The sequence below is a fragment of the Callospermophilus lateralis genome, chromosome 7 (genome assembly GCF_048772815.1).
Source record: "Callospermophilus lateralis isolate mCalLat2 chromosome 7, mCalLat2.hap1, whole genome shotgun sequence".
In the NCBI taxonomy this organism is placed as follows: domain Eukaryota; kingdom Metazoa; phylum Chordata; class Mammalia; order Rodentia; family Sciuridae; genus Callospermophilus; species Callospermophilus lateralis.
In genome coordinates, this window is record NC_135311.1 from 102,752,879 (window position 1) to 102,776,618 (window position 23,740).

The following is a 23,740-nucleotide window of genomic DNA, read 5'->3' on the forward strand; positions in this document are numbered from 1 at the left end:
CCGAGGCCCAGGGAGCTGAATAGGCAGAAGTTTCCACATTGACCTTGCATGACAGCTGTCTGGGACATACATGTGCCCGAGGGTACAGGGTTCATCCAGCCTTTGGGTGAGCACAGGCTTTATCCTTGGTGAGCCCTGGTCCTCAGTTCCCACCTCTGATAACAGGAGTCACTGTCTCCACCTAATGAGACTAAGGAGATGGTGTTTACGGAAAGCCCAGCCTAGTCCCAGGTACGTAGCAAATGCGATAGCTACTGCTGGGGACATAATCTCCCTCTTGCACATGCTCATTAATTTGTGCAGATGGCACTTGTTAGACCAGAGCCTCAGGACCTCACTCTCCAGGGCACAGAGCCTGGGCCAGTACCCTGCAGCCCCACCTTCCAGCTCTTCCATGTTTGTCCCTTCCCTTCCTGCCCTGGCCTCCCTCCTGAATGGCTCTGAGGAGACCCCACAGAAGCCCCAAACAGGATCATAGGACAGTAACCTCAGGGCCAGCCAGAGTCCCCTTCCCATGGTGCAGGACTGAGGAGTGGACCTCAGTTGCTGGCTGCCTGGCCTTTAAAACTAGCCAAACACAGGATTCTTTGAGATCTTGGAGAAGGATCTGGCACCGCACATTTCTCCCATCTAAATCATTGTTGTAAAGTAACTTAAAAGTTTGTACAAAAATAAGAAGTTGATCCCTGAATGGCCTGCCAGAGTGTGGTAACCCAATATATTTTACCCTTAAACCAGAACTGTGTTTGTTTAGAAGCAAGTCACTGGCAAATGCCAAAACTGGAGGCATTTCCTCCCTTGCCCCACCTCGTGCCCTGTTCCCCGAAACCTCCTCTTTCGTCTCTGGGTCCAGATTCCTTGTTAGAGCATGAGAAAGTGGCCTTCTCTTCTCTTGGGGCCACGGCAGCCGTAGGGAGGAAACTTGACATTCATCAGGGCACCAGCTATGTGCCAGTTCCTATTCTGGGCATATCCTTTTGTTGACTTTTAACAGCTGTTTGTGGTGGCCTCATTTTAGGGAGGAGAGAAATGAGGACAGAGATGGGGTGACTTGCCCAGGTTCATGGCCTGGTTGGTGGAGCTGCAGCACAAACCTCTGCCTGTGTGACCTCTTGCCCATCATCCTTCTCCAGGGGGCAGAGGGAGAGTGCCAGCTATGTGCCAGGCACCAGGCAGGCCTTCCCAGCATGGCCTGTGTCCTGTCACACGGGAGCTCAAGCCTCAAAGACTTGCTGAGCGGGTGAGCTGACCCGTGGATTCTAACACCTGACGCAGTGCCCAGCAGGTCCTGGGCTTCAGCCCTCCCCCTTCCCCAGCCAGAACTTGAAGGGTCCCTGGGCTTGGCCTGGAGGGGAAGATGCCACTCCCTCCCTGGCTCCCACGATGGCTCCCCTGTCTTTCATCTTGTGCCTTCCGCTCTGTGAGCTGCACGCAGTGGTAATGGATCACAGTGGACTTTTTTCAATTAGGTTCTGATTTTCCCTGCCTGTTACTATAAAACTCCAGATGGTCTGGGCCTTCACGGTTCCCGGGGTATTTTCCCCCATTATTTTAATCTTCTTTCCTAACACGCCCCACATGTGGGAACAGGGCTTTCCAGGCTCTGCTCTGTGGATCCTGGTGCTCTCTCCACTCTGCCGCCAGGGCCTTCCTTTCTGGGTGGTGGCATCATGGGTGTTTCCCAGCGCCAGCTTCGTGGCCGGACTGCGCCTGGCCTTGCCTGGCATCAGAACCTATGAGGGCCCCAGTTTAAAACCCCAGAGAGACGTCCTGAGTGATCACCTGGCTTGGGTGCTGTATGTAAGGGACCCACCCGGAGCAGTGGCCAGAGCAGTTAGGGACACATAGAGTCATCAGCCAGACCTGAGGCCAGAGCCCAGCTCTGTCACTGGCTGTGTGACCTGAGGCCAGCGGCGTCACCTTTCTGAGCTGCAGTTTCTTCACCTGCAGAATGGGGATGGGATGTCACTTCAGCGTCAGGGCGTGCTGTCTTGAATCATGAAATGTTTGTGCATTTCAAGGTGGAGAAGCAAAGCCTAACCCATCCTGCCATGTTTCAGGGCTGTTAGGCACCCCTTCCCCCTCCACCCTGTCCCCACTCTGGGTATCTCTCACATAGCCGTCCCCTCTGTCCTAGGTAAACCTGGGTGTGTTCAGTTAGCTGAGCCAGTGCATTCAAATTCACCCTGACTAAAAGTTGCCCATGTGCCTCTGTGTATGTTGATGGCATTAGGGCTTTTGGTCACATGCACACTGGCTCACGGCACCCCCATGTGCCCAGCTGTGCCCTTCCTAAACAGGAGACATCCAGGCTCTGATGACTGAAATGAGCTTCCCAAGGACAGACTGGCACCACGCAGCTCTGATAGGGAAACAGTGGTGTGGGCATGGGAGTTGGAGGGTCCGTCCAGCTACCACTAAGTGTCACCAGGGGCCAGATCACGCTGTTGAGAATACCAGGGGTAGGGCTTGTATATGCCAAGGCCTGGGGGGGCCAGGCAAGGTTGGAGCAGGGAGGGACAGGGACAGCCCTCTGGGCCATGTCTTCACTCTAGACATCAAGTGGGAGTAAGTAGGGGAGGGGGACCAGGAAGCTCGGTGGCAGCTGTGCAGGCCCCCACAGTGTGTGGCACTGGGGTATGGATCCAGGCCGTGGGTGGACAAGAGGAGAAGGGGGCCAGTCTGGCTGGTGGCAGGGCAGATGGGGAGAAGGGACAGGTTCCTGGCTCAGGCATCCAGGTGAAAAGTGAGAGGTCAGGGAGGGGTAGTCCAGCCAGCAGAAGTGGCTCTCGAGCGCCGGGGTGAGGCACCTCGTGTCCTGCCATTTGCTGAGCTGCATCAAGTATTGCACAGGGGGGTTCTGTGAAGTCTTTTGGGATCAAAAATCCCAGAACTTGCCTGCTCCAGAATGAATCTCCACTCATGCATGTGAAGTCAGGGAGCCCCCAAATCCCATTTCCATTCCCTTTTCCTTCCCTGCTCCCCTCATTCTGGCTCAACAGATCATTAACTGTTTCCAGAACACACACCACCCCAGCCAGTCTCCCTGCCTGTGCTCAACCATTCTTTGCCCTGTGCCTGAAAATGCTTTTCCTGGCTCCCTGCTGCTCCAAATCCTGCCCAGCCCCCTCCCACACTCCAGATCAGCCTCTTCCTAGAGCTCCGAGCACTTTCTGCTGTGTGAAGTCATGGGGCTTTGGTGGGTTTGGTTGCCCCAGAGTCCCAGCTCCAGCACCACATGGGCAGTGCGGGAGGCAAGAGGGCGTCACTCATGGGCCAAGAGCTGAGGGATCAAAGAGGCAGTGAGTGGGCAGAAGGATGAATGGAGTCACGATGGCTGCAATGGAGACATGAGTGAAGCTTCAGAGCAGGGGCTTGTCCCACCGAGGGCTAGAGATCCGCGGTTCATTCCTTCAGGAGAGACAGCAGCTCTAACAGTGGCTTGGCCCAGGCTCAGAGCCCCAGCACATGGGGAGCAAGCCCTCTCCCACCCCACCACAGGGGCCCAGGTCCACTCTGCCAGGCTGGTCATCTGGACATTGGCAGAGAAGACGGTTTTCAGTCTTGGGCTCTACGGCAGTTTTCTCCCTAAAGGACTGGGGAAGGAGGGGGATGTCAAGAGGGCTACATCCCTTTAGGCACCCCCTAGAATACAGAGCCCATGAAATCATCATGATACCCAGGGGTCGGGTGGCATTTGCCTTAGGGACCCTCTTTCATACCCTTGGGGGAAATCAAGGCCAAATCCAAGGATGTGCCTGCTGGCTCCATTCCTGCTCCAAGACCTATATTCTGGAAGCATCTATATCCCACAACACATCAGCGGGGGCTGCTCTCCCAGCCCTACACAGTGGGGAGGACCCCTTCAAGACATTCTGACCCCTGAAGAAGTGGACACTCTCCTTGGCACCCACAGGGCTTCCCATGGCTGGGCCAGACCAAGTAGCAAATGCACTGACCAGGGCTCTCTGTTCTTTACTTCTGGGGTCAGAGCTGACCAGGGCCAAAGTCCTCTCTGAGGGCATGGCAGGAACAGCTACTGCCACGGTAATTGTGATGACACAGGCCTGTCTTGAGAGCCAGGGGGGTGTGCACATGGCCTCCCCCTCAGATCAGCTCTGTGAGATGGCTGCTCTTATCTTCTTTTATAGAGAAAGAAACTAAGGCCCGGAGAGGGGCACGGACTTGCCAAGGTCTCGGGGCTGTCTGCTTTTCAAGTCTGGACACTTTAGTTCCAGGATGGGGGCGCTGACTGGGTATCAGGCATAAGGATCCCTGGGAGGGTCTTGGTGGGAGGGGACTGGTTAGCGTCACAGTTTAGAAATAGACTTGTAAAGCCCTGTCAGGGCTCCCACGATGGTAAAAGGGCCTCGTCTGGAATCCTTAAGCCAGGGCTCCTGTGTCTGTGTTTCCTGTGGTCCCTCCTGAGGAACTTACAGCTGTCAGCCTCACCGGGCAGCCCAGTCCTGAGCCTGCTCCTGCCTCAGCCCAGGCCAGAGCCTCATGCTCCCAGTGATCCTGAGGCAGGGTGTGGAAGCCCAGATAGCAGGAAGGGGAGTGAGTGGCAGAAACAGGATGTCAGGGAAGCAGGAGGACTCGCACACATGCACAACTCTGCAGAAGACCAGCAGCCCAAGGAGTTGCCGTGCCAGGCAGACCACCATCTGCCTGGTCTGTGACCTTAAGTGATATAAGACGGGATCTTGGTGCCAAGGTCAGCGCTTGCTGGGCATTATTTCATTTAATCCCCACAACCACCCTCCACAGTTGGTAGATCTCACCCAATTGTACGGATGAGGAAACTGAGGCCCACAGTATTGAAGTGACTTGCCTGAGTTCAGTCAGTAAGTGGATCAGCAAAGACAGCAACATGGCCAGTCTGCAGCCAAGTCCATACCTGTGACCACTGTGCCACTGCCCCTGAGACCAGCTCCCATCTGACAGTGAGCACAGTCTTACTTGCCCAGAGGGCTGTGGAGAGAAGACATCACGTCCGTGACTGCACCAGGCCCAGCAGAGCTGGACACACAGCAGGTGTTGACCCAGTGGTCACTCCCTTCCTCCTCTTCATGCCTCTGTCCCCATCTGTGCAATTGTTGAATAGGGTGAACTACAGGGACCTTGGCAGGCAGCCAAACATGCCCTCAGGCCCAGGCAGGTCTGGACGCTTTCCTGATGGGCTTTCCTGGGGTCCCTGTAGCAGCCTCCTCCCAGACCTGTCCTGATCAAGCAGCTCTCCCGGTCCACCTGGAGGGATGGGCCATTCCCATCAGGACATCCTGGACAGTTGCTTGTTCTGTCGGGGCCACAGCTCAGCTCTGTGACTTTCAGGGTGCATCTGGGGCATCAGCATGTATGCACGTGTATTGGGACACCTTGCCAAATACTGGGTGAGGAGTGTCCTCATGAGCATGGACCCCTGTGCTGGCAGCCCCTGCCCTCATCCCCGGGAATCACATTGCTAACTTCCCCTTTGCCCCATGACGGAATCCAGCCCTACCCTCAGGGCGCTCAGCCTGGAGGTGCAACGGGAGGAAGTGGGGCGAGCGAATCCTTCTATCCACCAGCTCAGGGGTGTTGTGGGGACAGTGTGGGGGGCAGGTAGGAGGCTTCTCCTTGGAAGTGACACTTAAGCACCAGGCACATGCTTGCTCAGTAAGTGAAGGAAGGAAAGGCCTCCAGGCCTGGGGAGCTGCTGGAGCACAGGCCTGCAGAATGGGGATCCCTGACAGGTTCAGAGCAGTCACGACCCTGTGGCCGGCACGGAGTAGGGGAGTGTGTGTAGATGGGAGAGGCAGCTGGGCCATGTTGGAGGATGTGAACACCAAGCTGAGGATCCTGTATTTTTTGAAAAATGTATGAATTCATTTGTCAGGGAGTTGGAAGGGAAGGCATCCCAGGAGGGGCCCAGTCTGAATAAAGGCAGGGGGTGGAAGTGAGTGTGTGGAGATGGAGAGTTGGCCCAGACAGGGGTGTGCAGACCCCTCTGGGAAGATGATATACTGATCTCCAGAGTCTGGTGGACTCTCCTGAAGTCAAGAAAAATCACGCAGCTCAGAGGAGTTATTGCCTTCTGCTGTCCAGGTCCCTCCCGCACAGGCCAGGGAGGAACAAAGGGATGAGCCGGCTGCCAGGAGGAAGCCCGCTCTCCAGCCCAGCCTCTTCCTCCTCATTTGATGAACTTGGCAGAAGGCCAGAGCAGGGGGCCACTGGTGGCCCATCCTGCCCACTCAGGATTTACTTCAGGTTTCAGTGCACGGGGCAGGCATAACACCTGGAAGCAGGTAGGGAAGCCCCTTCTAAGCCCAGCTGTGAGTGGCTTGCCCTGGGCTAACCCCAACAGAGTGAGGCCTACACTTGTGCCCGGGCCTTCAAGGCCTCATTGTCTCTGGTCATTTGTTCTTGTGTCTGTCCAGGGGGTTCTGTCCTAGCCTATGCTCTATCCGCGGCCTCTCCCCCGCATTGAGCCTTGGTGGCTTTCATCTATAATTGCTGTCAGCTCTCTGTCTCTTCTTCCATCCACACCTGTCACCAGCAGCCAAGGGGGCTTCCTAGAACATACACCTGAACCTGTCCACAGTGTGTTTCCTGTGTGGGTGCCCTCCTCCTCAGCATCTTGGTTCCCCAGCGCAGGCTAGGGCCAATTTACCTAAATGAACAGCCTCATCCCCCAAATGACTGGGTATTCAGAACTGCTTGGGGTTGGGGGTGCTCACCCCCCAGGGCCAAGGAGATAAACCAGATAGCCACAGGTTCTGACTTGTGCCTCAGTCCTTTCCTGGCACCACCTCCTAATTTGCTAACATAAGATACCTTAAAAGTTGGTGAGAGAGAGAAAAAAAAATGGGTGCCCAGTGCAGAGAAGAGGGGGGTCAGGGTTCCAAATGTGGATGCACACTCTGGACACTGTCATCCTCCTCTTCTCCCTGCAGACAAGCCCCAGAAAGAGGGAGTGGAAGAGCAGGCCTGCAGGAACTCTAGCCCTCCCAGGACAGCTCCCCACTTCACCCCAGGCCCCTGGTGCAGAGGGCAGGAGTCACATATGTCCTTATCTGGATCAGGTCCTCACAGTTGAAGGTCAACCCTGGACCTGAAGCCTGAAGCCAGTGGCTTAGCAGAGGGATCCTGCCTGTGGCCCCTTCCTCCTCTAGGGTCACCTCCCTACCTGCCCCTGGGAAGACACCAGGAATTACAGAGCCACCTAGACTTTGGCATCAGACTTGGCCTGTGTCCTGTCTTTGCCCTGTCACAGCCCTGTGACTTGGGCAGGTCCCTTTACTAAGGTCTCTGAAATGGGGACATTGGTGCCACATATTGCACGTACCACACCTGGATGCAAGAGGTGCCAGCCACTGCTGACTCCCACCCCATCCACCTTCATGGCCAGAGCATCAGCCCAGCTGGAACAGGCCCAGGCAGCAGAGAGAAGCAGGGGAGGGGGCAGCCAGTCACACCAAAGGGTTGGGGTCTTCTGCCTGCACTGGCCTGCACTCGAGCTCGACTTTGAAGGTAGAATGGGTGTTTACGGGATGGCCAGGAGAGAGGACATACCTTGCAGAGTGACTTGCATGAACAGACTGGAATTTCCTGGCCTGTGCCTGGCTCCTGACATCCTAAAATGTCGGGTGGATACCAAGAGAGGCAGGAGGGTGGGCAGCTGTGTGGAGAGTGGGGTGGAAGAGGCAGGGGAAGTTAGATGTTAGGGGACCCTGACAAGAGAAGGCAGTGGGCAGGGGATGCAGGGACAGGCGCCAGGGCTGCAAGGGGGGTGGGGGCTGGCAGAAGCCCCAAGCTGCTTTCCTCAGCCTCCACCATATGGCCCCTCTGCACACTGTATATGTGCCCCATCCGGGAATGTGACACAACTGTGCTGTGCCCACTAATGCCCATTGCCAAGCACAGGGCCTGGTATGTGGTGGGCACAGGACAGCTAAACAGCCAGATGATAAATCAAAGCCACTTCAGTGTACAAATGTGCTTATTAGTCGTACATCAGTTGGCATCAGGGCTGCGCTCCAGATGGACAGGCTGCTCGACACTCAGTGGCCTAGCCCTGGGGGCTCCTGTCATCCCTGATGGTGGCCACATGGCCTCAAGTTTGGAGACAGGGAAATGCAGCACAGAGGGGTCCAGGCCACTGCCCAAGCCTCCCCGGCACGGTGCCCTCAAGTTGAGACCTGGGCCTCCATATTCTGTGCGAAGATGTGCGCCCACCCTAGTCCTCACAGAGTTCCTGTTAAGGGCTGTGGCACAGTCAATGCCCATGGCATTGGGAAGGGTCTTCCCAGTCCAGAGCAGAAAGCACTTCCTTCCTGAGCCCCATTGGTATATTTCTAAGCCAGGATGCCTTCCTCTGGGGCCCTAAGCACCTCTGTAGAGCAGAACCAGAGCTCCTGGAGGCTTGGGCAGGGCAGACAGACTTGAACGGGTGCTGCTGATGGGCAGGGTGGGGCCCCCCTAGGGCTAAGAGCACGCCTTTCCTGCAGTTTGAAGGCTGCAGCAAAGCCTTCTCACGCCTGGAGAACCTCAAGATCCACCTGAGGAGCCACACGGGTGAGAAGCCGTACCTGTGCCAGCACCCCGGCTGTCAGAAGGCGTTCAGCAACTCCAGCGACCGCGCCAAGCACCAGCGCACCCACCTTGACACGGTAGGCCTGAGGGGGAAGGCCGCGGGTAGGGGGCTGCACACAGGCCACCCCCACAACTTGTCTAGTGCAGAACCCCCGCTCTTGTCCTTTGGCCCTGTTGACAGGTAGAGCAGGGTAATTCTCTGGCAGGGGTCTGGGGTGTCCTGTGCATTATGGGATGTTTAGCATTAGCCCTGTCTTCCATCTAGAGATTTTCTATCTCCCAATTGTGATAAAAATATCTGTGGACATTGCTAATTGTCCCTCCGGGGGTAGTGTAAACTGGCAAACTCAATAGGGTCCCCCAGTTGAGATGCCCTGATTTGGCCTATGGGTACCAGCCCAGGCCCCAGCATCCTTGCGTATCTGGGACCCCTTCCTCCCATCCTCTCCTGGGGGCCCATCTGCCACACCTGAAGCAAGCCACTTTCTGCTCTTCCCACCCCATCCTGGGGATGAGCAGAGGTGCTCCAGGGCCACCTTTTGAGCCTTGAGGACTGTAGGTGGAGTGGAGGGGGCAGCGTGAGAGTCTAGGCTTCAGCCATAGTGACCTGGCCTCCAGAGGCCCGGGTCTTTCCACCTGCCTTGATTGTGCCAGACAGGGGGTAACCTGCAGCTGTATCCCAAGGTTGGTCCAAGTCCTCCCCAGAGACCTCAGCCCTTAACAGACATGGGTTCTGAAACAGTCCCCATGCTGCTTGCTGTCAGGGGTCCTTAGCCCATTTGTCAAAGGAAGGAAGCAAGCTCAGGGTCAGTCCTCTGCATGGTCATCACACAGCTGGACAGTGGCAGAGCTGACTCAGATCCAGACCTTGTGACAGCCTTATTGGCCGTGGGTGAGGAGGCACATGCTCTGGGAGGACCCCAGCCGCCACGCACCTCAGGAAACTGGGTTATTCGGCCAAACTCCACAGCTGGGCCTGCTCCTCCTGCAGATTTTGGGGAGCTCTGTGGTGGGGACTGGGAGGTCTGAGTGGCGGGCCAGCCCAGCCTGTTCCATACACAGTTAAGGAAACAGGCTCACGAGGGTGACTAAGCCACCAGGCTAAGTTGGTGGCCATGAAACAGCAGAGACCGAAGTGGAAGGGATACCAACTTTTTATTTTATAGCTGGGAAAATGGACCCAGAAAGGGAAGAAGGGACAGGAACTCATTGGGCCAGGCCACACCCTCCACAGTGTGTGTCTTTCTCTCTCACTCACACACAGAGTTCAATCCTTGTGACAACTGAAGGTGTAGGGCCATTATCCCCATTTGGTAAACCCAGAAACAGAGACTGGAAGAGATCGAGTCACTTCTCTGCCACAGCAGGCCAGGGGCAGAGCTGGGTTACACCCAGGAAAGTCCAGTGCTTTTTGCTGGAAAAAGCTGACATAGCAGCATCCTGGAGGGGTAGAGCTAAGCATAGGGGACAGAGCAGCAATGAGCAACCCCATCCCCAACCGAAAGCTGACCCCTACCACCTTCCAGTCTTCACTATCAAAGGCTACGCTGGGACCTGAAGTGAGAAATGATTCTAACAAATCCCCTGCCCCTTGGTTACTTCTCATCCATGGGACCCTGGCACCCTTGCCTAGGCCCTGAAAGATACAGTTGGTGCCTCAGGATCCCTGGTTATGTCCCCCAGAAGTCTCAAGGCAGTACCAAACCTCGGACCCCTCCCTACCTCCCAGTAACTTACCTACCCTGATTTAGCTCCTTCCTCCTTCCTTAAATTTCTTGGATCTAGCCCCAAAGCAACAGGCTTCTGTCCCCACTTGGTATGTGAGCAGAGCTCCAAGAGCTAGGTCATGTCAGGGCAGAATGAGCCACTGGCTTGTCTCAGGCCTTCATCTCCCCAAGAGGTCCCCAGAAGGATGGGAGGTGCAGCCACCAAGCCCAGCACTCCACTTGCATTCAGCTCCCTGCATAGAGACCCATGCATCTCCCCAGGTGCTGTTATCTCAGCACCCACCCTCAGCATCTCAGTGGGGCAGGGCCTTGCTTTTCAGAAGGGACCCAGCCAGTCCCTAGCTCCCCTTAGCATTGGAGAATATGAGTGTCCTCCATAGGCAAGAAAGTTTCTCCAGATTGGATAGAACCAGACCTGGGTTCTGGTCCCAGAGGTCTAAGGAAAGCTACCTTACCTCTGGGCTTATTTCCTCAAAGGTAAAATACCTGCCTCTTGAGAAGAGGTAGAGAGGTAGTCTGTCCAGCCCTTCCTTTCCTGCTGTGTTACTAACCCACTAAATGTGGGCCACATTCTGCCATGCCCCAGGCATCCAGCGTGGGTTTGAGTTTTGGTCACCATAGGTCCCTGTGTGGATGTGAATAAGCTGCTGTCCTGCTCTAGACTTCAGTTTTCCCATTAGCAAAACGGGTGGGATGGTAATCTCTCCTTTGCCCGCTTCACTGGGACCACTCATGCCTGCAGACCGAAGGTGTCCTGGTTACATGTACTCTGGCTGTGAGGTCTGGTATATTTCGTGGGCCTCCATTTCTTCCTCCACAAAATGGGACTCAGAGGAGACCATGGATGGCCAGTGCATAGCAAAGTGCCTGCACCCAGAGAGCAGACCATAGGGCTTGGTGAGCTACCGTGGTCCATTGCAAACATGCTGAGAGGCAGCCTTGCTAGTAACAGGAATACAGCGGCCCTGGCTTTGGAGCCTGTGTGGGGACTCCAGGCCTGGGTTTGGCTGCTGGCTTGGGATAGTCATAGGGTTTCCTGAGAGCTCACAGGGGAGCTGAGCCTCAGGAATGTTCTAGACACGTCAAGCCCTGGAAAAATTAACAATGAGATGGGCCCTGCTGCCCTGTTTCCAGGAGAGTGTGCCTTTTACGTCGCGCTCTGTTTGACGAAGTGTGTGGATTTGTATCAGTATCCTCAAGGGACAGGGGCTGGCTCAGGGGCAGTGCCCATGGGGACAAGGGGAAGAGAGAGAAAGGGAATGTGTGCGTTGGGATGGGGTCAGGGCCTGTGAGAGAGACCAGAGGTGTTGGGGTCGAGGTCAGGGCTAGGAAGTGAGGGTTGAGGGGGGCCATGCGTGACCTACGGTGGGTGGTCCGAGCAGGGCTCCCCCTCCTGCCTTCCTGTTGGCCTCGGCAAGCTTCTCACTGCTGTCTCTCTCTTTTTGCTCTCCTCCATTCATTAACCTGGCGACCTCTGCGGCAGCTCCAAGGTATGGTCGTCTCTTTCTGCTTCCCCTCCCTGTGAGGTCCCTGGGCCGTGGCACCTCTCCCACCGCCCCTCACTCTGGCAGGGGCAGAGTTGCCTTGAGGTTTGGGGACATGTGGTATGTCTGACAGGGCAGAGGTCCCCGGGACTTGAGCTGAGAGGTAGAACGCTCTCACTCTTCTGTCCCTGCAGGCCCAGGTCAGGGGGTTCCCGGGGATCAGAACCACTCAACATGTTCAAGACTGGAAGCCTCTCGAACTTCAAGCCCCAATAGCAGCCAGAATCCCCAAGCAGGGTCTTATGGAAGCCCCTGGGGAGATGTCAGCTAGAGCCCTGAGTCCCACCTTCTACTGGGATTTGGGATCCAGTGTCCCTCTTCTGCACCAGAAGAGGGATCCATCTTCTTCAGTGTCCCTCTGAACAGACCCAGCATCCCAGGGTGGACAGCACTGCTGCCCAAAGCTTGGGCCAGTGGAGGGAGCAGGGTTCAAGGACAGATTAGAGAGAGGGGAAAGGTGGGGGGGGGGCACGGGATAGGGTGGGGACAGGAGAAGGGGTGAAGACAGGAGAAGGACCCTGGTCTCAAAAGGGCATACTTGCCAGGTGAGGGTCTGTGTTCTAAGCACCATGGAGCCACTGCGGGGTTTACAGCAGGCACGGCTGGCTATGTAAGGAAGGAGAATGGGAAGTCTGGGGATGTGACAGAGCCGGGGGCAGGAGTCCTCTCTTGTCTTCCAGGTGAGCAGTGGGGGAAGGACCAGCCCACTCCCCACACACGGGGAACGGCCCCAGCTCTCGTGTGCTCTTGGAGGCCAGCACCCTGGGGCCGCCTGCAGCTGTGTGGGGAGGACCTGGGTAGCCTGGTCTGTTGGAACTCACCTGCATGCTCCCCACTGCTAGCTGGGTGACCCTGGGAAGATCCTTTGGCCTTTATGCTCCCTCTTCAACTGTCGAGAGGGGCAGGATAGTGAAGGGCTTGCTTGAAAGGGCAAGGCTGGCCAGGCTGGCCCTGTGCTGCACCTCTCCTCTGTGGGCAGCATCTCGCAGGGCTCCTGTCAGCTCACTGCTTTGTTGCAGCTGCGTGATTCAAAGGGTGCACCTTTGTCAGAGCAGTGCCCCCCGCCCCCAGGAACCCATAGAATTCATTTGTCCCTATTTTGCAGAGGAGAAAAGTGAGGCCCCACAAGAGAAGTCCCAGCATGGTGGGAGAAGGAGACAGAGTCCTTCCTTCACTCTTGGGCCAGGCACCTTTGCACACCTGAGGCCCATAACCTGCCCTGCACCCCGTCCTCCTCCCACAGTAGGTCACCCAGAAGGACCTTGGCCCTCAGAGTCATTCACTGACCTCTGAGGTCACTCACTGACTCTGTGTCCCTCTAATGTTACAGAAGCCATATGCCTGTCAGATCCCCGGCTGCTCCAAGCGCTACACGGACCCCAGCTCCCTCCGCAAGCATGTGAAAGCCCACTCAGCCAAAGAGCAGCAGGTGCGGAAGAAGGTAAGGTGGCCTCTGAGCCAGCCCCACTCAGCAGACGCACTGCGTCTTACCGCCAGGCCAGCACCAGGCCAGGCACCCACACTGCCTGTGTGTGCTCACCATTGAGTGCCACTGCCCATCTGTCTGTCCATCTGCCTCCCACCCTGTCCTCATCCGAGCCAATAGGACTTCACCTGCCCAGGCTGCCCCCAACCCTCGCCCTGTTACCTTCTCCCTATGGCTCCTCAGTGAGCATCTGACATCTGTCCTTGTGCTGGACACTGAGGATGCAAAACAAAAGGCACAGTCCCCAGGATGACTCAGTGCAGCATGATACAGATGACAGCAGGGTGTGAGAGTGGTCAGGGGCCTGGACAAGGGGGCCTCTGCCTGTCTGCCTGGGAGCAGGAGGCCACAGGAAGCAGTGGTCAGGGGTGGACTCTGAAGCCACCTGCATGTTCTCCGCTGCTAGCTGGGTGACTCTGAGAAGGTCCTTCGGCCTTGGTGCTCCCTGTTCTTCAACTGTGGAGAGGGGTAGGACAGTGAAGGGCTTGCTTTAAAGGTCACCAGTGGGGACTGAAGAGGGGGCACAGAAGCTTGGAAAGAAAGCTGGTGTGTGTGTCCTTCTTTCCAAGGCAAGCGTGAGCATGGGGATGGGAAGAAAAGTGCTCCCCGGAGTGACCAGTGTTGAGCAAGGACCAGAGCCTGCTGGTTGTGGCATGTGTGGGGCCCATGGGCACTTGTCTGGCCCGGGCTGGGCAGCATGGTAAGGAGGAGAGGAAGTGACCCAGGGTACCCACTGTAGGATCAAGGCTGTGCCCAGGAGATTGGGCTCTGTCCAGAGCACAGTTGAAGCAAGAGGCTCTTGAGAAGGGACATATCACCTGAGAGACGCCTCTGGGCTGTGTATAAAATGAGCTGGGGGTAGAGGGAGGGAATTCCAAGGCCAGGAAGCCACTGCTGGGAGCAAGAGAAATGGTGGAAGTCGGTCTGGGGAGAGTGAGGAGGGGCTAGGCTGGGCAGTGGAGCAGTAGGTACCCAGGACAAGACTTGGGCAATGGCATGGGTGGAGATGCCCCTTCATCAAGAAAGAGAACCTAGGGGCCAGGTTTGCAGGAAGAAGTGAGCAGTGGGTTCTGTGTTGGACCAGGGAGGGGTGTGAGCTGCTGAGGAAGCCAGGCCAGGGCGGGAAAGCCGGGGTGGGATGTGGCAGAGCCTCCTGGGCTGCCATAGTTAGTCTTGGTGAAGAGGATTGCAGAGGCCACCAGTATGACAGGAGGGTGAGGGGAAAGAGCTTATTAACATGTTCAACTCAATATAGGGAACCTGCATCAGGCTCCAAACACTGTCCCAGGAACCACAGATATAGCTGCCACTGAAACTGCCAAGGCCTTCTGGATGCAGAGATGGCGCAGACAGGGTTGGGATGCTGGGAATGAGGGGCTTCATGATGGGCAGGGACAGCCAGGCTCAGGATCTGGGGCTCTACCCTGTAGGCAATGGGGAGCCATTGGAAGTGGTAGAATGGGAAGGAATAGACGTGGTCAGAGAAGGGGCTGAACTTCAGGGCAGTTGCCTCCATGGCTCAGGCACTGTACCTACTGTCTCATATACTGCATCTCTTTTAGACCTCCTGTGACCCTAGAAGTGGACACTATTCCCATTTTAGAGATGGAGACTGAGGCTGAGAGGGAGTTAACAAACCAGCCCAGAATCACACAGGCCAGAAGTAACAGGGCCAGGGTTCTATCCCAGACCTGTCTGTCTGCAGAACCTGAGTGCTCAGCACTACTTTCAAGTGGAAGTCTCTGAGTAGGAACAAGAAATGGCCCAGGTTTCAGCAGGCTGGGGCTCCCGGTCAGGAAGGCTCCTGTCCCAAGTGGACCAGTGCCCAAGGACAGGAATCCTGCCCTGGTTTTCCCAGGCTCCATGCTTGGCTCCCCCTGAGCCCTTAGGGACTTAGGGCCGCAGATCTGCAAACTTCCCAACAATAAGCCTCCATTAGGAGCCACGGGATGATGAATCTTTCTGGGTAAAGCGACCCTTGTATTATGACAACTCCTTGGCAGCCCTGCTGCATTTCAGAGAGAATTAGAAATGCTTTTCTTCCTTAATTCTCCTCTCCCGCTGTTCCTAATCCCATCGACATTGCGGTCTGCAGGAACATGCCTTGGCCTCTTTTGCCAGAAACTTCATTTACATGGAAAACAGCTGCTGGGTCAGGGAGCTGGGAGCCCGCATGCGTTGGGCCTGGCGTGCCTCCCTCAGGCTGGTGTCGACCTTCAGCCTGGGAGGGTGGACACATCCTTGGAGACTCGCTCTCAGCCCCTGCCCGGGACATGGGTCAAGGCTCTCCCCTGCTCTGGGACTGTTTTGTCCTGGGTCAAGGGAGTGTTCCGATAAATCAGTCCACAGGCCTCGGGCTCTACAGCCCAGCTCAGGGTTCCATCCCATGCACATGCTGCCACTCAGCATCCAGGGTCCCCAGGGTGCCCCCGCAATCCCCACTCTGGCTCCTCTGGAGAGGTGGAGATGTTCCGAAATGACTGTCCTTGGGAACAGCCAAAGGCTGTTGGGCAAGCTTGGCTTGGATTACCGTGTGCAGCCCAGTCCAGGCTTGCTTTTAGCCAGGTCCCTTCATCCATATACCAATCCCTTGTGCCTGCTGTCATGTGACCACATGAGGCCCAAGTAGCTGGAACCGAGCCAGCCCTGCACACCTGCTTCACAAAGCCTCCTTCACCGTACCCATTACCTCTGCTCCTGTGGCAGGCGGGGTGGAGCATAGTCATTGCTGCAAATCACAAGCAGGGTAGGCGAGACCTGGAGAGTCTAAGGTACTTATCCAGTGTACGCAAGAAGTAAGAGGTGCAGCTGGATCTGTGCCCAGCTCTTCTGTGCCTAGCACTTCTCTATACAGAGAAGAGGCATGGTGGGGCAGATGCTGCATGCCTGCTGTGCTTCATCCCACTGCCTCAGGGCACACACCGTGTGTGCTGCTCGCCTCCAACTGACCTCAGAAGGCGGATGGCTGCTCCTGGCTGTCCATCTAGCTTTGTGCTGAGGCCATACCACATGGCTGCTCCCAGCCAGAGACTGCGTGCAGCCCTCAGGGATCAAAGGTCACAAGCAGCCCCCTCCCAAGAGATACAGGACCCCTAACTCCTAGTCAAGAAGACTTCCCCCTCCTGCCCTGGATCAGTGGGTCAGGGGGCATTCCCAGCCCCCCTGACCATGTCCCCTTTCTGTCACACGTGCACTTGCCCTCAAAATCCTGGTGTATCGAATCCCATCTTGGCGTCTGCTGCTTAAGGACTCAGGAATAACACAGTCCTCAGGTTTTACACCATCACCTCGCGTCACAGATGAGGAAACTGAGGTTCAGGGAGGAGAAGGGGCTTACCCTGGGCTGCCGACCTGCTTCTAAAACAAGGGGACCTGGTGGACAGGCGATCTGCCTCTAACGCCCCCTCTCTGCTTGCTCCCAAGCTGAACGCAGGCCCTGATGCCGAGGCCGATGTCCTGAGCGAGTGTCTGGCCCTGCACCAGCTTCACGCGTCCACACAGCTGGCTGCCAGTGACGGGAAGGGCAGTCGAGCCCTGGGCCAGGAGCTGCTCCCGGGTAAGTGTGCAGGGAGGTGGGGCCGGGGGCTGAGCATTCCACAGAGCAGTGATGCTCTCTGGGTCCTAGGCCTGAACCTGTCACAGGACGCCCACTCCTCTGGACTTGCCTGCCTACCCACCCTCTGGCTCCCGACCTTCAACCCATCTTCTCCTCTAGCTCATTTCACTAGGCAGATGCCCTTCCATACCCTTCCATGGCTCCCACTGCCCATAGGGAAATCCTGTGCATCTCAGCCTGGACTCACCAGGCCTGGGAGCTCTTGGAGTCCTCTTGTCTCAACCTTGGCACTTTGGATCCAATTCCCTGAATATTTTGCTCCTTTTAACTCCGAAGCACCCCACCTTTGCTAGCCTCCCCTCCCCTTTCTTTACTAAGGGGGCTCCTGCTCTACCCATAGGACCCACCTCCTGCCCACTCCTCCAGGAAGCCTTCCTCTGGGTTGCCTGCTGCTCCAGTGCTGAGCACTCTGGGATGTCACTGTTTCCCATCCGTCGACCTATCAGGCTGACTGTGAGCTCCTCTGGGGCAGACTAGGGTCCTCCTCACCACAGAGTCACCGGCACCCCAGGCTGGGGATATATGCAGCACTGCCCCAAACATTGTGAAGAGAGGTTGTGGCCCTAGGTCTAAGATCCAGAGGAACCACCGATTTAGCCAGGCATGGAGGTGCACACTTGTATTCCCAGCAGTGATCAAGGTTTCAAAGCCAGCCTCAGCAACATCGTGAGGCCCTAAGCAACTTGGCAAGACCCTGTCTCTAAATAAAATATAAAAAGGGCTGGGGATGTGGGTCAGAGGTTAAGTATTCCTGGGTTCAATCCCCAGTACTAAAAAAAAAAAAAACCATTTTGCACTGGCCGTAGCCTGAAGGCCTGTTTCATTCCCAGCACAGCTCCTGCTTCAGAAGAGAAATCCAGGGCTGGGGTCGCGGCTCAGTGGTGGAGCTCACCTAGCATGTGTGAGGCACTGGGGCCGACTAGGGTCCTCAGCACCACATGAAAAAAAAAATATATACAAGTATTGTATTCATCTACAATTAAAAATATTTTAAAAACAAAGAAGAAGAAAAGAAATCCAAGGCTCCCAGAGGGTGGGCAAAACCTACTAGGCCAAAACCTACTACCAGCTCATCATTAAACTCTGGCCCAGAAATGGGGCTTCCTGAGCCCTGGACCCGACACCCAAAGCCTCTGGTTTGGCCAAGGCAGCCTGGCTATCCTTCCAGCAGCTGCCGGCTATGGGGCAGGTTGCAGGCCACGGCAGGAATTCCTGGCCCTGTGGCTTGGGAATCCAGCCCAGATGAGGCAGCATGGCCTTTGGATTCCAGCTGATAGTTCCCGCACTCTGCCCCTGAGTCTCCAAAGAAACCTCGGCATTAGAGAGAAAGCTGTGTCCACCCTCTGGGATTTCTTGAATTACTCTAAATCATTTGAAACATTTTTTTAAATTTTCTCATTATTTTTCCTCTCAATGTTGAAGTAGCAACAGATTTTAAGATACGTCAAAACCTTCCCCAAAATCCTTGGGGAAGCAGGTTTTCACCCTTTCTTCAGGTGGACACTCAGAGGAGAGCCCACTCCCTCCCCTCCAGCTAGGGCCCCTCTACCATGGCTGCCACTCACAGGGTCTGAATTCCCAAATGGCAGGGCTGAAAGGACCACAAGCAGGACCAGCCCAGGGATGAGGACACAAGGGCCAGCACCCAACAGCCGGTTGGGACTGCTTGGAGCCCAATTTGGGGATTCCTGGGCTATCCCAGACTCCACAGGAAAGGGCACTAATACCACCAACGGCTGACCCAGGGTGAAGGTCCTGCAGCTCCAGCATTCCTACCTTGGGAGGATCTGGACTGGGCAGAAGGACTAACCAGGGCCATCCAGAAGAGAGTGGCGGGTCCAGATCCAAGGGCTGTTTGTTTTCCCAGATGAGCGCAGGGCTCGGGGCAGCAGTCATCATCTCTGGGGCACCTGCTTGGGTTGGTCCCTTTACAACACCATCTCACTTGATCCCCAGCTGTCACCCATGCCACAGATGAGCAACAAAGTCCACCAAAGGCAGTGTCACAGGGAGAAGGACCTTAGGCTAATGCCAGCCTGCTGGGACCTGCTGCTCTGGCCTGAGACAGCGAGGAAGTGATACTTTCCTCCCTGCTTTGTGCCTCAGTTTCCTTCCCAAACCTGCTGAGAACATGCACCAGGAGCAGCAGAGGGCCTGGGCCTGTGCATGTCAACTGCAACCCTTGCCACTTGGAAGGCCCCATCCTGCCTGCTGGGAAGTGACAGAGGCAGGGCTGAGCCAGGCCCTGCACCTGAGGCTGTGCTCTTACCTGAAAGTCTAGTGCCCTGCTGCCAACATTACCTCGATGCCATACTGAGCACCTACTGTACACTGCCCCTGTGCTGGTCCCTGACCTTCAGCTGTTTCCATCACAGTGAGGACGGGGAAGGAACAGTCAGGCAAACCCAGGGGCCCTAGATTCCCAGATTCATCCTACAGGTTCTTCTGCAGGCCACATAGTAGATGGCTGAGGCACAGCTGGGAGCAGATGTTAGGGCCAGCAGTTAGGCGTACCTGCCTGATGAGGAGTGTTTGCAGGGAGGCTCCTGCAAGTAGAAGACCCTCAGGAGCTTACCTGGCAGGTCTGTCTTCAGACTCACAGTGCCATGATAGGCAGGGAGGATGTGGGTGAGAAGCATGAGGTCACATGGCTGGGGAGAGGGAGCAGGACTATCGGGACTCCAGGCCTTCCCAGCTGACAGGCCCCAAATTGGTTCAAGATGGTAGGCAAGGAGGGGCTGGGGGAGTGGCGAGGGAGAGCCCTGTGCCAGGCTCCCTCTAGAGATCCCCTCAGTGCCTTCCTGGGTGAGCTGGCAGTGATGTGGCCATAGCAGGGAGGGCACCTGATAGATGGAGAGACAGGCAGTGCTGCCCATGAGATCAGAGATCCCCACGGTGGAGAGGCCTGTGGCTGAGAGCTGGAGGGTGCTCAGGACCCACCCCGACCCCAGAGTCTCACAGCTAGCTGGAAGCCTGAGCCAGAGCTGTGGCCCCTAGCTGGACATCTAGCCTGAGACAAAGCCACTGCTATTTCCTGGGCCAGCCTCAGTTGGACTTTCTTTCCATATGGCCTAGGAGGCAGGCCTGAGTAACTGCCCACCGTGTGGCTTTGGGCCAGTCATGCATCTTGTTAAGATTACTTTCTTCATCTCAAAGTGGATCATATTATCTCCCCTGTCGACAGTTTGGAGATGATTAGGCCACATACGTGGAGAGTGAACTTGGCACACATACGTTCATGAGCAGGGCGTGACTCTTGTCTCAGAGGAGACTTTCGCCCAGCTCAGCCCAGCCACAGGTGCCTGCCAGAGACAGACTGAGGTCTCCAGGCCAGCGCTGCGTTGTCCAGCAGTTCCAACACCGACCTTAAGGGGGCGCATTCTCTCCGCTGGCTACAGTCTATTTCTTGCCCCCTGCAGTCCCTGCCAAGCCCAGTTCCCTGCAGCAGCCTCTGGAGTTGCAGGCCCAGGTCAGGAGATCTGGCCTGGGATGTGCTAGCCTTGGAACCTCAAATAACTGACAAGTAAACTGTACCCCATCCTTGAAGGAACCTGCCTTCTCAGATTGGTCTTTATCGGGCAATAAGAAACAATGAGTCTAGATACACAATGACCAGAGTGACATTCTAGAGGTCACACCTGGCCATGAGAGGGGGCACTGACCAGGTGGGGTAGATGCTGCACCAGTGTAGCCCAGACCACAGCCGCTGGGGCCACCAAGTCCTCCCAGGGTATCACCTTGATGCATTGATTTCAGGGAAGATGCCACTTTCTGTTCAAATAAACCTGGCTAGATTGACGAGAGAAGGCAAAATTGGCCTCATTTTTTTTCCAGATAAAATAGGGAGCATGAAAAACTTGGCAGTCCTTGCTGTGTGCCCCCTCGGGCTTCTATCTCAGAGGAAGGGTTCCTCAGTGAAGGCAGTTAGAGAATGCTGGCCTCAATAGTTCTAAAACTCTCAACTGGGCCTCTGGACCAATACCTGACTGATCTAATGTCCCCCATTGGTTTATTAGCCCACCTGTCTTAACAAGGGGGAGAGATGGTAAAAGGTGGGATCGCCCTGTAAGTGTCTTCTATAGGGGCAGAATCTGAGACTAGAACACAGCTGACTTCTCAGTTGGGACCCTTAGGCAGTGTACAGTCTGAACAACCATCCATGGCAGCTCCTCTCACAGGTCTCCCAGGCCAGCTGGGGTGATCATCCTTTCTTCAGAACCTTTCACAGTGGATGCCCAAGCTCTGCTGGCACACCTCTGAGGATGGATAGCTCACTCTATCCAAAGGCACTCCATTACCCTGCAGCAGCCTTGTCTATCAGAAGGGACCACCAAGCCCTGAGAGCTGGTTCCTGCTTCTCTCAAAGTTCTTTTTGTCCTCCGTCCCCATCAGGGGAAATTCAGAGCAATCCCTGCGTCTCCAGATGGCCCCATAGAGGTCTGCAGTGGCCTGCTCCATACAAGCCCCTACCCCAACACACACGCACGCGTGCGCGCGCGCACACACACACACACACACACACACACGGTCTGAACACCCTGTGCTTCTCACAATCCCTTGCCAGCCCTCTTCTGCCATCAGAGTTGGCCCCAGCCCTGGACACAGCCTTTTGGCCAGGGCCTAAATCAAACAGAATGGGGTCATCACCTCCCTTGTCTACCACCTATACTTCCTCTAATACAACCTTACTCATTTCCCTTCTTGTCGTCTTCTCTATAAGTAGGCACGCGGTGCCTGGGCCATCAACAGTCATCTCTAGGGGTGGCCAAAGCCCAGTGATATTTGCTTGGTTCCTGCAGGTGTGTATCCTGGCTCCGTTGCCCCTCATAATGGGCTTGTTCCAGGCATCCTGCCCCCCACGCATGATGTCCCTTCCAGGCACCACCCATTGGACGTCACTACCAGTTCACACCATCATCTGTCCCCTCTACCCACAGCTGACAGTACCAGGGATGGGTATGTACACCATACCAGTTCTCCTTAGGGGATATGAGTGGGCACATCCGTGGGCGCCTGGCATCCCACGCTGCCTGGGCGTTCTGCGTGATGGGGTAGCCTGCATCTATGAAGCACTTGCTGCATACTATGCTCATCCCACGCTCTCTGGGCACCTTCTTCCATGCCTCCCAGTGACCCTGTGAGGCAGATGGTGTTGGCCCCTGGCTTCTGGGGGCCCCAGGAAGATCCTGTGCCCCCACTTGTCTTCTGCCACACCCCGGCTTCTCTGTGCTCCTCGTATTGGATGAGTGGACTGGACTTCCTTGGCCCCTGAAGACATGCTGGCCTGGGCATCTCTGACCACTGCAGCTGTGACCACAGCCCAGCCTGGAGGTCACTGCAGAGGAGGCCGCTGTCCCTGCGTTCAATGTGGTTTTCGTAGCGGCCACCGATTACCTGGCAGTGTGCTCCTTGCCGACCCCGACACTGCTGAAGTCTGTTGGGCTCGTGCGGAGTACAGAGAGGCCGAGGCCCTGCCATCGTTGTTTGCCACAGCAGTGACTTGATCCGATTTGTCACCCAAGGCCTGGCCCCAGCAGCACCTTCCTCCCCACAGCTGTAGCCTTCGCCTTGGCCAGCACGTGCCTGGGACCAGCCTGGCTTCAACACCCTCTGAACTGGGCTCCTCCTCCCATTCGTCATCCATTCCTCTGTGTTCAGCTGTTGAGTGCCACTGGATGGGCCCTGGGCCCAGTCTGGGACCACCAATCACGACGAGTGGGAGGAGGAGCAGGAGGAGGACAGGCCTGCAGAGACTGGCCATACAGCGCAGGTGTACCAAGGGGGGAAACCCAGTGGGCTGGGGTTGGGGGAGAGCATCAGGGAAGGCTGCCTGGAGGAGGCAGTGCTAAACCAGGCTTCCACGGGGAAGGCAGAGTCGTGCGGTGGACAGGTGGCAGAGGAGGGAGAGCGTGGCATGCTACCATGGTGTGGGGTGCCAAGTGTGGAGGAGAGGTCACCAGGGCCAGGCCACGAGGCCCGTAATGGGGCTGTGTCCTGAAAGGTGGTGAGCAATGATGTGGTCGGGTTTGGGAGGGAACGTGCCTTGCCCACAACAGGGGGCTGGACCGTGGTGGAGCAGCCTGGACGATGGGATGCAGCATGGCAGCCTGAGCCAGGCTGATCTGGACAGGGGAAGGGACACCAGAAGGCAACAATGCACAGTTCAGCGGAAGTCAGGAAACCTGGCTGGGCAGAGAGGGGGGCGCATTGGAGAGGAGTCCAGAGTGGGCAGAGCAGACTGCAGAGCATCAGGAGCTGCAGGAGATTGTGGTGGAGCGCGAGCAAACAGCCACGACGAGGCATCCTGTCGGGGTACAAAGGGGGACCCAGAAAACGGAGCCCTCCCTGAGCCTCAGTGTCTTCCTCTAGGAACACGGTGACGGTCAGCTGCACATGCCTGACGTTTTACGTGTCACCTGGTATAGGTGCCTTTGACAGGAACCCCCTGCCAGCTCAGGCCACCTGCTCACCCTCCAGCCACCCCAAACATCTCCAGCCCCGCGGCTCAGGCCAGCGCCCTCTGCTCTGCCTCATTCTCACCTGCCTGCCACCGCGTGGGTGCCATCAAGAATCTCTGCAGCCAGAGGCAGGGTGGTGACGAGACCAGATTCTATCTGCCTGCAGAACGGCCAGGAGTCACCCCCCAGCCAGGTGCCCTGGCGCTCAGTTTAACATGGAAGGAGGGCCCTGTGCCCCTTGCCAGCCCCAGGCTCGGCCTGAATGGGTTCCTTTTTCATCCCCTGAGAAGAGAGTGGGGGAAGGGACTCGGCCTCCCTTTCCTGCCAAAGTCAACAGG

General features: G+C 56.4%; 1 protein-coding gene across 3 annotated transcripts in view; it reads left to right on the forward strand.

Annotated features, from left to right (window-relative positions):
- The window catches only part of Glis1 (GLIS family zinc finger 1), a 190,390-nt gene that overhangs the window by 162,343 nt on the left and 4,307 nt on the right, over positions 1-23,740 (forward strand). For all 3 annotated transcript variants that reach the window (XM_076862716.2, XM_076862715.2, XM_076862718.2), the window contains 4 exons: positions 8,487-8,648; positions 13,173-13,283; positions 16,752-16,884; positions 21,744-21,900. In XM_076862716.2, coding sequence (XP_076718831.1) covers positions 8,487-8,648; positions 13,173-13,283; positions 16,752-16,884; positions 21,744-21,900 — 563 coding nt within the window. The remainder of the gene's footprint in view (positions 1-8,486; positions 8,649-13,172; positions 13,284-16,751; positions 16,885-21,743; positions 21,901-23,740) is intronic.